Source organism: Orbicella franksi, chromosome 5, assembly GCF_964199315.1.
Source record: "Orbicella franksi chromosome 5, jaOrbFran1.1, whole genome shotgun sequence".
Classification (NCBI taxonomy): Eukaryota; Metazoa; Cnidaria; class Anthozoa; order Scleractinia; family Merulinidae; genus Orbicella; species Orbicella franksi.
The window spans coordinates 8287881-8305400 of record NC_138149.1 but is presented as its reverse complement, the minus strand read 5'-3'; the positions used below and the strand labels follow the sequence as shown (position 1 = coordinate 8305400).

The 17520-nt window shown below is 39.0% G+C and overlaps 1 protein-coding gene and 1 pseudogene across 1 annotated transcript in view; one reads left to right on the top strand and one right to left on the bottom strand.

The window, feature by feature from the left end:
* The first annotated feature begins 2607 nt into the window (after positions 1-2607).
* LOC145487714 (adenosine receptor A2a-like) lies at positions 2608-3929 on the top strand (annotated as a pseudogene).
* Positions 3930-13389: 9460 nt separating this feature from the next.
* LOC145487712 (uncharacterized) overlaps positions 13390-17520 on the bottom strand; it is a 74194-nt gene continuing 70063 nt past the window's right edge. Inside the window, exons 66-70 of the mRNA XM_081466535.1 lie at positions 17141-17312; positions 16805-16865; positions 16051-16243; positions 15041-15220; positions 13390-14510 (exon numbers count right to left, since the gene is read on the bottom strand). Coding sequence (XP_081322661.1) covers positions 14388-14510; positions 15041-15220; positions 16051-16243; positions 16805-16865; positions 17141-17312 — 729 coding nt within the window. The 3' untranslated portion in view covers positions 13390-14387. The remainder of the gene's footprint in view (positions 14511-15040; positions 15221-16050; positions 16244-16804; positions 16866-17140; positions 17313-17520) is intronic.

The window sequence follows — 17520 nt, the reverse complement described above, 5'->3', positions numbered from 1 at the left end:
TTATAATAAGCATTAAATAATGCCAAAATGGGACATTTTCAATGCCTCACTGCTCCTTAATGAGCATGGGCACCCCCCATTTTTATTTCAAAATTGAAGTTAATATATAGATTTAGGCCAGCCTAAAAGCGTAGCTCCTGGGCCGGGTTGTTCAAAACCCGATTAAGCTAACCCAGAAAAAGGTAGAATTTTGATTTGAGTTTTGCAACTTTGCGGTGAGGTTTCTGTATATTGTTTAGCCTTCTGTTTTGAGTTTTAATAATCACCATATACACAAAACAAAACAGCAAAACACATTTGTATAGAAGAAAAAGTTATAACTCGATTAACTTTTAATCCTGGGTTAGCGTAAACTGGCTTCCGAGCAATCCTGCCCTGTTTCCAACAAGCTAACCCAATATGAGCCCGCGATCCAATCGATAACCAGCGCTTGGTCAGCGGTCAACTTCAAGAAAACACGTGACCTCGAGGAGCTGTAAACCTGAGCCCGCGATATGGTCACGTGATACTGGTCAGCGGATACCTTGTATTGACAGGTGTCAATTGATCATAACATGGATGTCCAATATCAAGGAAGTACACGGTAAACCACGGCTGCATGTCTCTGTCAATCTATTATTTGGAGTATGGCCGCCATGTTGGGCAACTCCGCCGTCGCCGTCGTCGTCGTCGTCGTGCGTACGCGCCCACGAGCAATACCGCTAGCCATGATAACCATGAGAAAATCAACTCATGGGTTTCCTTTTCTTTCCCATATGAGTATGGGGCTCCGCTTGGCGGCCCTTCGGGCCGCCGGAGCTCCGCTATCATATGACAAATATTCAGTGGACAAAGTTTGAACAAAATTCTATTGTCAGTTTTATTTCAGAGGAATTACCCTAAGTGCTCCGGAATGGTTCCACAGGTACATCTTTCTCCACCTACAACAAGATGTCGATCAATAACTTTGGAATCAAATCTGGCTTTTTTCATTGCTTTGATCACAGTGCTACGTTCCTGCTGAATGGTTTTAGCATAGTCCTGCGTGATGGAAGCATCCTGATAGGTTGCGGAATTTTTCAGATCTTTTTTCCTTGACCATACCAAGTCTCTGTCTTCGCGACACACAAATCTCGCAATAATTGGCCTCGTTTTTCCAACTGCAGGCTTTCCCACTCTGTGAACGGCATGGAATCTGACATTAGTGACATCTATATTCAGATCGTTCTGTATTGGGTTAATAATCATTCCTTTGCAATCTTCTCCACGATCTTCTGGTAGATTCATGAATTTCAAGTTTTCGCGACTCGTGTAGCTCTCTAAGGCAATGTTGTTTTCTTTTTCCACATTAAGAAGCAGCATTGTTTTCTCAATTGAGACTTCAGCTCGTAAGCCATTTATGGAAAAAAACATTAATACTCAAATTGGAGTCGTTCTTTTACGATCGCACAGTTTGCTGCATGCTCTTTTGTAGTTCCCCTGTCAGAAGTAGATCCAAAAGACCAATTTTAAGGGTTGCTCCCTACTGCTGTGACTGTGCTGAATTCAGCCTGATCTTCATTTGAGTTTGCACCCAGTGCTAACTTAAACCTTTCTGATATGATCCGGCGTTGAGATTGGTATGGCCAGTACTTCAATTATATAATTTGTTTTGCTATGATCTGCTTAAGGTAAAATTATATTTTCAGAATATTTTTTCCAGCTTGTTTCTCAGGAAATTCTATTTGACGGACCTGCTTTTACGCATAAAGAAAATAATTGAATTACATTTACAATTATCCCGCCGGAAATGTTGTACTATACAAATTTTCGCAGATCGATTTAGTTCAGTAAGGTAAACACCGCAAACCGCATTTGTTTGGCCATTTTAAACGTCATAATTTTAATCAAGATGATATCTTTGTAAAACAGTACTTCATTGCTCAAAACTTTAATGATATTCCTAAGTAACCAGCTAAAAATAATAGTTTTGTTGTACTTCTAATACCCTCAAGTGAGGAACACTACTGTCGGAACTGAATAAGTTTTAAATTAAAAGAGACAGAGAGACAGAGAGACAGAGAGACAGAGAGAGAGAGAGAGAGAGAGAGAGAGAGAGAGAGAGAGAGAGAGAGAGAGAAAGAGAGGGAGAGAGAGAGAGAGAGAGAGAGAGAGAGAGAGAGAGAGAAAGAGAGAGAGAGAGAGAGAGAGAGAGAGAGAGAGAGAGAGAGAGAGAAACAAAAGCAAAGCAAAAACAACCTTAATTTAGATAGGTACATTAATGAAAATGCATATCTACACTAATAGAGCATTTCCTATTAGTCAGTGATTAATGTGAAGATTACACCATGTATTTACTCTTACATGACAATAATTTCAGTTGTACAACGAATGTCGGAGTCTTCTAGCCAGGGACAGAACTGAACTTCTTACCGTCATCACTGCGGGCCAAATTTGCAAACTTCCCAACGTTAAGATAAGTGTATTAAAAATGATACAGAGCGTGAATTGAGATCATTTTCTATTGGTCAGTTATAATGTTAAGAGTACTTCACATAATTATTTATTTTCACATGACAATCCTTACACCGCTGCGTGCAGGAAACGTCATTGCCAATTGATCTTGCTGCAGACAAAATATTTTGTCAGATGTTAATTAAAAATTGTAACTCACAATACCATTGGAAGTTGTAGTTTTGTTCCTCTTCTAATGGGAAGTTTTTATTTGATCCTGTTGTTTTATAAACAGTACAAGTTCTGAACACAGCTGTAATACAGCGGGTTGAGCGGCATAACACAACTGATGGTTTCGCTGGGATGTCATTTGCTTGCCACTTTGAATACCGAAAAATACTGACCTCAATCGCGAACGAACACCAGCGAAACGTTCAGTTAAGTACCAGGCCAGTTTAAAGGAACTATCATGTACAATACAGCTATTATTGTATTTTTATTTGTTGCCATACTTGAGTCCTTGATCATCATTGTTCGCAACATTATCACCATATTCGTGGTTTGGAAGCATCGCAACAGACTCAAGCGAACTTGCTTTCTTCTTATCAACTTAGCTGTTGCTGATCTGTTTGTTGGATTCACAGAGCCAATAGCGTTAGGACCCTTTGACATTGCGGGGCATCTTGAAGAAACAAGCTTCAATAGCGCTCACAATAAAAATATTTCAACCGCTTTCCAACTAACTTTTTCTTTTGCGTCAGTATTTTTCCTCGCACTCAGATCAACTCTCTGGAACGTGCATATGCTTTGATTTCGCCGCTCCGCCATCGAGTCTCGAGTACTAAAGGCTACATTTACAGTGCCACTTTTGCGTGCGTAGCTGCAATATCTTCGGGTATATTAACTTTGCTAGCTGTATACGACATTTTGGATTTCTCATACTGGATAATTGCAGTCGGTTGTGTCATGGTTTTGTGTTTGGTCACCATCTCTGTGTCTTACCTGACAATCCGAGCAAGACTTAACAACAGAGTTCCTGTCATGGATACCACTCATAACAGAGAAACTGAATCTCAACAGAACGTAAAATTATCTAGGACTCTGTTTATTGTGATAACTGCCTCTCTTCTTTTTTGGATTCCAGGTATTGTGGTTAACTCCACTCAATATCTCTGTTTAGATTGTGTACCGTTACTTGTTTTTCAAATTCTTAATATCTTCCGTTTGGCCAATTCTCTTGTAAATCCTATCATTTACAGTTTTAGAAATCCCATGTTTAGTGAAACGTTTAAACGAGCGAAGCTCTGCAAGCAGTCGAAGGAATATACAATTAATTACACACCTTGAGGCTTGACGACAGCAATGGAACTGCTCTGCCTCGTCCTCCGGCGTTCCTCATTGGTTTGAGCGCGGTGAGCATGGAGTTGTGGGCCTGTTGGTAGTCATCAAGCTCTGCGCTCCCAAATGCAAAGGTGACGAGACAGCTTCTCTGCCATTGTCAGAGATGTACCGCATATCGAGGCAAAATTATGAAATGAGATAATACCCCGTGTTTGAGAAATTTCAAAAAAGCGCCTTGAAAAGAAAACTTTCGTATTGGCCTAACTAAAACAACGCAGTGTTCTGTGATCATAACGCAAAATTCTTAGCTCTGTTGAAATGCATGACATCAAAAAAACAAAAAAGAAAGAAAAGAAAAAAAATGCTGTTAGTGAATAGAAAATTATTTGTTATTGATCGCTGTGTAAAATATATATATTTTCATGCTTATTAACTCGAACATAAATTAAAAGTGGGAAAATATTTTTCCTCGCAGACTGATAAATTCGCTAATTCCCTCTCGTCCCTTCTCTACTATAAGCCGGAAATGCTGTCCGAGCTTTGCAACAATCAGTCGTGTCAAGGGGACCCCTAAACTGTATCAGTAGTAAAAATAAATGTGCTGTTATTTACCTGTGTTCCTGTGTTCTTTTGAGTGGTTTGGAAGGGATTTGAATAGAAGCGTGGGTGGCTTACATTTCGAATATTTTGTTGTCCGCCGCCGGTTGGTTGGAAAACAAAGAATACTGGGATCCTGGAATTCGGAAGTGGAATATTCGGTATACCCGGAATCTTCGGAATGACCGAAAAATAATAAATTTAAAAAACCTTCAAATGTAAATAACATAACGAATTAATAACTAATGACTTAATTGAATAATTAATTGTAAAACAAGGTGGATCGAAAACTGCGTATGCACTTCAAGATCGCTGGGAGTACCACTAATAAAAACAACGGACTACGTAGCGGTTTCCTTGTTTTGCATGTAAATATCTATCACGAGAAAATTTTGTATTTAGTTAATTATTATGACTATTTTTTAAATTCCTCGTTTTTCGCCATTCCGAGGATTCCGGATAATCCGGACATTCAGTGTATTCCGGTTCCGGTTCAAAATTTCAGGATTCCCTGTTTTCCAACCTTTTAAATAGGGGGTTTAAGAAAACCACGACGGCAACGCGGCAATGCGGCAATGAACAGAACAATGGTTGTGCACGTGCTTTATAATTCTTGGTACATTTCTTACCGTGCACCGCAAAAATGAAATGAACAAGTGCATAGGGTAAACTTTATGAATTTCTATTTCAAGTTTACCGCTGTGTTCCAGATTTAGTTTGGGATAGTTTTGACCGTGATAAACAAAGTAAATGACTTTAGAATATCGCCAGATTCATGGGTAAAATATAAATTCATTTTTTATTCGACATTGTCCTCGGTGTTGCCGTCGTGGTTACTTGAAATCCCCAATGTGACGGTCCGATTACGTCTCAATTTGCCAATAATATTATCATCGTTGACTATTAACTCTTATTAGGAGAGAGATTCTCAGGTTTCGAAATGGCCTCGCGTGAGAAGAGAGAAGAGACAACTGGTCCCTTTTCTCCTTGTCTCCGACGATGATGTAAGGCTTTTGCGCCAGGTTAAGACCACGCGGAAAAAGTAGATCTTTGCGAGGGCTATTGGAATCCAGGAAGAAAAATGGGGGTAGCCCTGAATTTTTTCGAGATAATTAGCCTTGAATCTCAACAAAAATGCTGACCTCAGCATTTTTCTGCAAACAGAAGGAGAGGGTATTTCTTCACAGCTTCTTTACAATTCGCCTTTACATACAGAAAAGCAGACACATTTATAAAGATCTGAAAACTACATGGTAAATGGTAACATAAAAACCATTTTTGGCATGTTTTTAATAACAAAATCGTTGCAACAGCACTTTTAGCGTCTCTGACAGCCTTCCTCTGCTTCAGCTAAAATACAGTCTAAATATTTTTTGCTCACAATCAGAAACTAACCACGTGCTGAATAGGCTTGCCACTTCCATTTCATAACATAAAATATAGGGGTAACCACGCGTTTTTTAAAGTTATTGATCCTTTTTGAAAGCCTTTACGGTGCTCGTTACATTTTTTTCCTGTCACCTCCCCAGTAAGTAAAACATTTGCTTATCTCGCACTTGTTTTGCACGCGCACTACGCCATCTGCAGGCACATGCTTACAGTTGGATTTCAGTACAATTTTCGACAGATAACAGCTAGTTTTTCAGCTGGAAGACGTTAACAGTCAGTGGTTTGCGATATGCTCCAGTGGTGTTCCTGGTTTAAGTACAGGTTCATTAAACTTAATTTGGTCACAGTAGGAAAATTTTGCCTTCAATTTAGTCGTGTACTTGGTAGCGTAGTTGATTACGTCATGTCAACCCAGTGCGTGCGTGGCGCTTAAGGTGGCCGAACACAGTTTTCGCGCGCGCTTTTGTTGATGCAATTGAGCGCGCGCACAGGGATTGCAAAAACAAACATGCCGTCAATAGAGCGATCATTTTATTTACTCAACACCCGCACTATCTTTGCTATTTTTCTCTATTATTGAACGCAGTGTATTGATGGCTTTAGTCTTTTATTAAAAGATATGTTAGAAAAGGTAACGACGCAAAGAACCCAGCAATTCTCAGCTTTTCCTTCGTTACCGAAAGAACCCAGTTAAATGCAGCGCATGCGCAGCTGCTGGAAAAATTGAGACCGATTGCTTTTGCAGAAACTTGCCGATTTCTGACGATCCAGTCGTTAGAATTTCAAGAAATTTGGCAAAAAAATAGTTCAGAAACCACGTGAATGATCTATTGCAAAAAATTTTACTTTTGACATAGGGAATTTTTAATAATACGGAACATGCAGTGAAAACGATTTACGGCGAATTACGAAAATCGCGTATGTCAAAATTTTATTAGAACAGTGTTGACAGAAGGGATTTAATGTCAATTCGTAGTGGGCAAATGGTGAAAAAAACTAACGACTGGATTTTTAAAAAAAAAACAAAAACCATTTTTTAAGCCTTGTTTTTAACCAGCCCCGTTGCCATGGCAACAGCACACACCTTACCCAAAATGCGAGAATAAACCCTTCTGTGGTTAACCTTGACTCTCGCAATAAACGGGCGCCAAAGCATAAATAGCTTAAAAGTAATGGTGAATTAGGCATAGGCACAACTGTGTTCGGCCACCTTAAACAGGGCGCTTATATGTAGGGCGGTGAAACGAGCGGGTCCGAGCAAAAAGGTGTAATGCAGTAGACTGGGATCTACTAAGACGAGCAGATTTCGCTTACTTGCACCAGAACTTAGATTTCTAAAGAAATACCACGAGACTCCCTTCTATATGAATTAGCAACTTCGTTTGGTGCATTTTTTGTTCTTAGGCAATGGGAAAAGGTGAGTTTTTTTCAGGGTTGAAAACAGGACTTCAAATTTCGCGCTGCGAATGAGTAAGATCTGCTCGCGCTAGTTGTTCGCGTAAGCTTTTGACTTAAGAATAAAGTTTATGTATGCAAGAAAACTATCTACTCTGGTATCGAGTTATTTCTCTGAGAACAATGTTTAATCATAACAAAAATCTGTTTCGATAGTTTCTTATTGTTTCTGCTCGTTTGGCGAGTTTGCAGAATCTTTTGAACCTGGAAAGGAAAATGAATCTGACGCGTACAAGTAGCTAATTTGCATAATGCAGCGCGTGCACTTTCAAGTCCGAGTCGGTGTTTTCAATTGTCACTATAAAATCTTGACGAAGATTATTTCTGTCATCTTTTGTGCTGAGATGCTGCAACAATTATCGCCAATGCTATAAGGCTACTAACTTCAATTCATATGTGTTTCTTTAACATAGTGAAATTTTATAGTGCAAAAATGAAATAGATATGGAGTTTTGAGAACTCAAACAGCAAAATCGAAATTGAATCCTTATTCGGGTTGATCAATGAAAGCGCTACCGTAACTATGCTGATTGTTTCTGTTGTCTTCCCATATTTTAAGCCAAACTTTTAATGTGTTCTCAAACATTCTTCAGTCTTAAACATATTTAAAGCCAGAGATATTGTTTGAGTTCGATGTGCGTTTTACACTAAAGAGTGGAATTGAGGTCCAATTTGTCATGTTCATAGCTACAAAACACACATCGGCGGGCGCTCTTTTTCATCGACAACCAGCGATTTATTGGATTTTCACAGTGACAAACAAAACTGAGCAGTATTTACAGACAAAGGTTTTTGTGCCTTGATGAAACATCGAATGTTGATTGCAATTCAGGCGAAACTCAAACTCGCAAAATTTTATTACTTTTCGGTCTCTGTGGCAAAATCCAAGCAAGCGTGTGGAAAGAGCAGGGAAACTTTGAAGTTCTGAAACGCTGCTATATCCAAATATATCCAGCTGGTTTTTTACTATGTTATGTAAAAGCTATCGATCTTCAACATATGTAAAATTTAGAGTGGAGTAATGTGGAGTACTCGTAAAAGAAGAAGCGGGTCACGGCTTGATCATGATAAGCGGGACTAATCTCGTTCCCAGATCTCTTGTGGACGAAGCCGAAGGCGAGATCTGTCAAGTAAGAAAATTTCTTTTTCTTGATTGGCTGCTCAACTTGACTCCTGTCCGATCCCTTCTTTGAACATTTACGCGGTTTTCCGCGGCAAACTTGAATGTGTCAATGTTACAAATATGGCGCAGTCAGGGGAATTTGCAACATTTGACAAAAACTTGTGCCGTCTTTGTGGCAACACAACAAATACAAACCAGAGGTTCACGATTTTTTCGGATTACAAAAAAAAAAAAAACCCGTAAAATTACAGCGCTTGACAAGCGATTTTGCAAAAGTGAGAGTACAGGAGGACGATTGTTTTCCTAAGCACCTGTGCAGGAACTGTTACCGAACACTGTTAAATCTGCGAGACAAGCTGCTTCCATTTCAAACGAGATGTGCCACAACGCAGATAAATCTTGCGAAAGGAGGAGAGAAAGTGAACTCGGAGCTCGGAACTCGGAGCTCACCAAAATCAAGCCCTTTTACCTCGCCTTGTTGTGCGCAAAGGCACAAAAAGAGTCGCATTAACACGCAAAATTCGTCCAGGAAAGCCTTGTTCCGTGATGAAAAAGAAAAGTCAAGTTCCCCTTCAGCTGCAAGTGACAAAATCGGGCCTGTTAAGAAAGAAGCAAACTGCGCTCTTTGCGTTGATCAGAGTTATTTGAGTTTTCAAGTAGCAGAAATATCAGCCCAGCGATCAAAGGTGGAAACAACCCCGTAGCTTTCTTCAAACTCACATTTTAGTCTGGAAACTTCCGCGATTGGTGAAAAAGGAAAGTAGATAAGAAAAGACGAGAGGAAGAAAGATTTGGAAGTAATTTACAATTCGGGATTGAACAATCCAGAGGTAAGTTTTACGGATTTCCTTTCTTTCGCGCGATCCATGTGTTTGTTCGAGGGCATGAAAATTTGACGAATATCTGGCGAACGCAGTGCGGAAAACAAGTGAAAAATACATTTGCTTGAGCTTATCCTGTTAAAAGAGTTTCCAATAGATTATTTAGGCCGTTAGATATGTAAAAAATGTCAGAAACTGTCCATGGAACTTCGTAAATTCCGCGTAAATTGCCAAAGACGTTTGTTATGTTCAGCTCACGTAAATTCATCTTGCATGTCTCCCTCCGGCGAACTCACTCATAAAGCTGTGTGAACATTGCTTTTTGTATGCGAGAAATACAAGAGAAGTGCTTCTGGAGTATTATTTTTGGAATTGGTCGATATTTACGTTGCTATAACCAAGATAACTGTAGAAAAATTATGATTTTCGTAAGTATGCTGTTTCCTAAGAGGTCCGCATGGTGTTTAATACGTTTCGCTTCGATTTTTTTCAGTTGAAAAAAGAGGCAAGCAACAAACCTGTTGAGACAATCAACGTCAAACTACTCAACGTGGCTGTTTCGTCGAGGCTACCGAGTGTAATCGCTTCATCTGTTTGGCTCATTCCAGAAGTGAGAAACTACCTGAAGCGATTACACTTGGAAGAAATCCTTGAAGAATGCGAGAATGCAGAAAAATACACACGGGATCATCTACCATCTGTACTACGAGATAAGTCATTCGGGACTATGAGAGACTTCGATCGGCTAGGAGATAATACTGAATTACAGAAGCCAAAGGGAGCCCAATTCTTTTGGACGTAGTAACAGCCGTTTGCTGTAGGAGGGAGGGGCAAAATGTCTAAAGGAGTGGAGCAAAGCAGATTCCTCCAATTGGATCAATTTATTCTCTGTTACTGAATCAGTACAACAGGGAACTGAATCGTGTTCAGCGTATCAATACAGTACTACTTGCTAGTGGTCAGGCTGAAACAAAGGTGTGCTTTCAATTGAGAATAATGCATGTATCACTTACTTCCCCCAGGGGATTATAAAGAGGGTGAAGGCATCATTATGATTTACTTCAGGAGAGAATGAGTGAAATTCGTCTGGTTTATAATTTTCTCCATAATTATTTTGCATGTAACCTCAACTTTCAGTTTTCATAAATTCGAATTCCCCTTAAGTCTTTAATTGTCCCTCTTGCCAATACCAAAAACCAACATTTTGAGTCCTAATAGATGTGAGTAAATATAAAAAATCCATCTTAACAATAGATCATTTATTTGGTGCACATCATGTTCAAAACATCCTGACATTACGATGAAATGAGGAAACAAGATTACTTTTGGCAGGTGTTCTGCAAAAATTTGTTCATTGTTGTAATTAGAAAACACATTGAAATAATTTGCATGCTTAAAACTGTGTTTTCTATAAGTTTCTGCAACAGACAACTGCAACAAATATCTGTTGATATATTGAACATGAAGAAAGGTAATATATATTCTGGAAAACAAAAAAAATGGTAGATTTTTCTTTTTTCCTGGAAGTAGTTTTTGTGGCAAAATGTTCCTAGATTTACATAAGCAGTTCACAGCCTGTGATTGTTTAACAATCAAACTGAAATTATTTTCTAGAGTATATTGCAGCAACGTGGTATGTATTACTTGTAGAAAGCAATCATGGTTATGTGTTTGACGCCACCTTAGGACAATATACCTGTACATGTAGCCCTAATATGTATTAAATCACATATTGTCCACATCAAGATCAAAACGCTAAAACTGAAACAATAAGTCACATTCTATACTTTTTCGCTATTAATTCAATACAATAAAATTGACAACTGCTTTAACATCTTTACGTATTGAGTATTTCAGACCAGAGAGAGGCGAGGTTTCATCCTCATCATTTTATTCAGTAATGCAGGTTACAAAGATTAGCTGCCAGTGAGGCTGATGTGGACCTACAATTAACTAATAAAATGAGAAATAATAAACAAAATAATTTATAAAATTTCTACATAACACAAAATGACTGAATGGCAATTACTCACGAATCCACGATGCAGTGAGCTTCGTCAGCCACAACACAGACTACGTTTTTTTGGTAATCATCAGATAACAACATTTCTCTGCATTTCCTACTACTGATAAGTACTTCTGGATGGGCAAACACGATGCTAACACGTCCGCACAACACATTTTCCACAGAATCACCTTGGACTTCGATCCCTGTCTCTTTGTTCGCTTCAGAACATTTAGCCTGGATAATTGCTGTTAACTGTCCTTGCTTCTTAATTTTCTCAACTTGGTCCATCATCAAAGCGGTCAATGGTGACACAATAATTGCAATCGAGCATTACTATCCACCATACAAAAAAAAGTTAAACATACTCGGCAGAAGTTGATATATTAAAGACTTGCCATATCCTGTTGGCAGGACGGCTAGCACATCTCTCTTTTGCTGAACCACTGCTTTCAAAGCCTCTAGTTGTTTAATTTTTAACTTTAAATCAGGCGTTCCGCGTTCAGTTAAGGAAAACTTCAATGCGCGGTTAAATTCAATATTTGACATGTCCGCCATGTCCATGGGCAACGTTCACAGCGACGAGCAAGGATGCTGCTAATAATATTTGCTAGCTAACTTTAACCCGCAAAACAAACTCTAATTCTCTGCCTGGCCCTAAGCTAACATAAAAATACTGCAACGTTGCTTAACCTATAAAGTCTACGCGCCTGAGTCAGTCTTCTGAGTCTTTCTGTTCCGCCATTTTGGGAATTTATTTTGGGCATGCGCTCTTGCCTCGCCTGTCACATTCCTGACAGGCGATCACGTGGTGCAAATCGGATTTGGTCAGATCTCGCCTTCGGCTTCGTCCACAAGAGTTCTGGGAACGAGATTAAAGCGGGGCATACCTGCAGTCGACACTGTCTTACTTCACTCAAATTTGGGCAGCCTACGACGAAACTACTTAAACATCATTACAAAAGACATAAACGTATTGCATTTTGGTTCTAAAGCATCAAAAAGACTTTGAAAATACAACACTGGTGGCTCAAAAATAAATAAAGAAAAGTTGATTTCCAGTTCGTTGAGAGGAAATTTTTGGCAGCCATTAATCTCACTGGAAGCGCGGAAGGAGCGCTCGTGCCAGTCCTTCTCCGCATCACACATTGGACCAAGAGCGGACTGCCCGTTTCACCGCCCGGCCTTTTTCCGCCCTGGCTTAAACCATGCCTTGCGTGATGCGCAAAACGTGTACGCACTAACAAAAGTAGGCACCGTCCTTAAAGTAGTCGATATTTGTTTTTGTTTTTTTAAAAAAAAAACAAAAAAAAAAAACCATCATTGGATAACGCAATTCAAGAGTTTTCAATGGCTTAGCCATGACGGTACTTGGGCCAATATTAAAAACAGGATCGTTGGATAATGCAATTGAAGAGGATTTATTGGCTAAGCCATCATGTATCTGAGCCATTATACCATGCTCTACAAATATGGTAAGCGTGCGCATAATTTTTTGGGAGCAGTTTTTATTTTATTTTAGTTTAGTTTTCTATATATTGGGGCATTGTTAATAAAACAATAGGCCCTTTGCAGCTAAGCCATCTCGTGACCTATTTTTGCTAAAATTATGGTCTATAACTTAACGAATGCCAGAAATGGAAAAAGCACGTCGAAAATACCAAAATGGCCAGGTTTGAGGACCCATCATTAAAGAGTGAGATTTTTTGATCATGACGGTCTGAATTTTTGAAAGAATAAGAAGATTTGTATGGAAAAAGTTGTTGGAGAGCAAGGCCTTGCTCTCCAACGACAATTATTCTTAGAAATCCTTTAAATTTCCCGAAAATTCAAACTGTCGTATAAACTTACTCTTTAATTCCTGGGGCCTCAAACTTGGCCATTTTGGTATTTTCGACGCGCTCTTTCCATTTCTGGCATTCTTTAAGTTATAGCCCATAATATAAAAATTTTCTAGGAAAAATTAGTCACGCGACCCCAGCTGTAAAGGACTGAATATGCCCCAGCTGAAACCGGGGAATATCCGAGAATATTCCCCAATTTTCAAAACTGCGCCCGTTACGAAAAAGATTTGAAGAATAATAAACGCAATAGCCTCCATTTGGCGCGAAAATATACTGGAATATTTGTCTTTGGACATTATCTGTTCCTCGAAGCCCACAGTTTTCGAAACTGTTCGCTTCCCGGAACAGGTAATGTCCACGGACAAATATCCTGGCATATTTTCGCGCTAAATGGAGGCTATTGTTCATATATCCAACAAGAGCGAGTGGAATAATTGTGCACTGTCAATTTTATATTACATTTGTCATAGCAGTGTCAAATGTCAATCTATTACGATAAATCACACAGAAAACCTTCCATTTTAGTGAAACACTTGCATTTACATAACACGTCGTAGAAATGTCAAACGATCGGACACCGCTAAAACCTCAGAGAACAAAAGTTTATTGCTTTAAACATCTATGTCGAAAACAATTGGGTCCTGCCTCCACTGTGATCTTTAAGATCAATGCAAGCCTCGCGATGTACGAGAACATTTCTACACATAAGGTATTAAATGAAATGAGTACCTTATCCATTGTGCTGAACAACGCGAATTTCTCTAATCTTAAAAGCTGTTGTCAGGTATTCCAGTTGTGTTGGGATTTTCAGATATTCAGCCTGCATAAATACTCGGCGTTCGACCGAGACGCATTAAAAATTACAAATACAGGAGAACTCTTTCAAGAGGAAGACTTCTACAAGAACAAAACGGAACGTATAAACTAGTCCTATGTTACCAGTCGAACGAAAATGTGAATGCGCTTCTACTAGAAAACAGAAAACGTCTCTCTACTCTAAGCCAAGGGAATAGAAATGACGCAAGGAAGAACATGCATATAAAACATTGAAAGGTGTTAATGTAGATATAGGTCGATACTGTATCGACAGCAGAAAACAACTCATTGTCGGCTAGGCATATAATTTTAATTTGGAAGTGAGTAAGGAATCCTACAACTACAAGTACTAAGATTACGTACTTGTTTAAAAGAAAAAGAGCACAAAGTGTTCTTTTGCTTTGTCACTCAACGATGCTACAGATGTACAGGTGTAGATAAAGTGTTACAAACCGCGTTAGCTTGAAAATGAAGTGTAAATAGGAACAAGTTTCTGCTTAACATTAAAAAGGACATTTCGAAAAAGCATCACTGCTGGTATTGTATTATTAGGTAATCCAAGTGATCATTCACGTCAGTTTAATTCAAAGGTATGTGTCCCACATTCCTTCAGTGGACCAAGCTTCTTCCAGTAGTCTTCGAATGTATGCCGCTCCGTGTCGTTTTTCTACCTTCTCCTCGAAACAAAGGTTCATAATTTCATGCAGCTGGGGAGAAAAATCAACTTAACATTAGCCAAAAATAGTAAGTATCAGTAAATATTAAAACAATCTTAGCACTGTCAAAACATTTGTATAGTTCATACAGATTGTTGAAGTAATATATAAAACACATCTCCAACCACCGAGAAGAGAGTTGAAAATACGACGCGTAGCGAGGTATTTTTGACAAACTTCGAGGTGTTTGGAAATTCGGTCAAACACGGTCTTCAGTGTTTGATATATCTTCTCAACCAATCCTAAAACTAACGAGAATACCGCGACATAAAATCGTAAAAATTTCTGGTAATTAAGATCAGAAATCCAAACACGGTCCCGATCATACCCGAAATGCCACACTTTTCGACTATTTTCACGTTCATGTTTTAATTTGTGGTAATCTTCGTCGTGACATTGAAAAATGTTTCGCAGTCTACACCCCACACTTGACAATGACGTCAGCAAAGACACTAGAAACTATGAACACGTGCTAATGTGCATCATCTCTTTCTGAACTACAAATATTTTCATTCATTTACCTTAATGTATTCACTGGAGCCGTGGCAGTTTCCTAATAAGGTAGCTAGCAAATGTCCGAATTGCTCAATATCGTTGCCATAGTTACTTTGTTCATCGACCGCCCAGTTGCTATAGGCACCGGCTTCATTCACCTCGGACGCTCGAGAAAAACCACCCAAAACAGCTGTTATAGGGGGAAGCTAAAGAAACGGTAATGCGTTTAGAAAAATACCAATAAAATACAACAAGAAATATAAATCAAATATTTCCTGCTTGACAGGACAGGTTATTCGTGCTAGGCCCTTGGTGGAAAGTGCTTTTTTAAGCTTTTAAATACCTGCTTGTTGAACCAAAATTATGCCGTTTTCTGACGCGGTCTAATTTGCGTATTTCGAGACGAACGAATTCAACAGGCAGTAACAGTAATATGGGCTAAAAACCAAAGATTTTCAACTTTAGTCTCACTTTGGATTCCAATTTAAATTAAAGTTATCTGACGTCTACCTCTACGCTTAGCTGTCTTTCTCGGGGAAGAGACTTCCATGTGAAAACGTCGGGGATGGCGTGGCACTAACTTTATTTGACCTTTAAGAGATACTACTTCATCACCGACACATAGTGTTTTTTAATAACTTCTTGAAGTGCAGCCCTAAAGTATACCTTGACGGCTAAAACTAGTTGTAAGTGGTCGTGAGCATCCTAAGCGAGACCACAATCTATGATTTACATACGTCCCGAAACAAGACGACGAGCATCCCTAATTTTTTTGCTTGGGAGTCCTCCTAGGGACTGTTTTATTTGGTTATATTTACCTTGAAGTGATCGTATATTTTTCTATTTGTCACGGAATGCTATAGCACTTCTTTTGGTCAAAAAGCAAAGAAATTAGGAAATGCTTTACTTCAAAATTTCACACTCAATATCTCCCAGAATAATCCGTTCCATGTTGCTAGGATAAATTTAAAATATATATATTCACCAAAAAATGGAGAAATAAACAGAACATGCAGAAATATATTGGTTTACTTACTCTCGGGCATTGGCCAATCAAAACGTTGCTTGTTGTAATGTTGTTATGAAGTATTCCAAGATCCTGTAGTCGTTCTACAGCGCTGATGACGTCACAGGCTATAGCGCACACTGTATCGAAGTTAAAAACAGTTCCTTTCTCACAGAGAAAATCTTCCAATGTGGAACTCGACACAAAATCGTAGCAAATCAGACTTGAAGGAAAAAAACAACAACAAACAAAATCAAACTATAACGAACAAATCAGTTAGTCGAGTGTATTGAGTTTAAACATCTCCGTCTGCTTGTACCCCAGCCATATTTGTAAACGATTGTTGCTTCTAATATTTGTCCTCCGCGCGCCTATTTGTCACGAAATTGGTACGCGTTCACCTAAGGTTGTCCAAGTACAACACTTTGTAACTGGATGCCTTTAATTGACGACCACACCATTTGCACTTGTATTATGTGCACTTTCTTGTTGTTTCCCAGCTGTTTGTAAACTACCACTAACATGCCACAAAAGAGATTCTCAGCACAGTAATTCGTAGCCGTGAAATTTTCTGCTGTTCTGTTTATTGTCGAGTTAAGTACACTCGATTCACAATCCCCCATCAAATTTTGCCGTCTGCTTCTGACCCAAGTCGAACGATGAAACGAGTAGCGCTTCACTACAGTTAACTAACACCCTTCTAAAGAAATATTTGCAAACTAAATAAGAAACATATAAACTAAACAACATACCGACCAAATAACATACAAACGAGATAACATACAAACTGTTTGGTTGTAAAGCACGAATCTTCTGGTTTCCCTGTTCAAGCCTTTGGTCGCAAGCTAGAGAACAACAAATAATGATTAAACCTAAACAGATATCCTCCGGGAAACTTATCAGAACAAACAACACGAAGATTCTGGACTGCATAAACTCCCCTAGCCTTCCCTGTGGCTCTGCAAATGGCACTTTGGGGGTAGAAAGAGGTTGGTGGCAAACTAAGCATGGTCTGCCTCTAAAAGATGCAAAGCTTTCCCACCATCAGGCATCTTGCAGGAGCTTGGGCCCGTAAGAATAATCAAAGCTAAATATTAATTTCTGGTAGAAGGGTGCTTGCCTTTCGAGTGCCAGCGATAATGAAGTAAATTGGCATGCGGCTCTTCACCACAAGACAGTCCCAGCATTATATCAGCCTCTCGATGCCATTCCTCTTTCAATTCTTTGTCAAAGTATTTCAGTAACACCATGCTTAAAATGTTCTCTTCTTCACACCAAGCTGTAGCATAACCCTGAAACAACGAGAAAGACAATAGCTTTGAAAATTATCAATGGATTTATCTCAATATTCATTTTAATGTTTAACATTGACTGATTGATTGATTGATTGATTGGTTGATTGAATTATCTATTTCTTTGTATAATTCCTCCATGCACTTCGTATAGGTAATCATACGGTTTCGAGTTCAATTTGGAATTGCACGAGCTGACGGCAAAAGC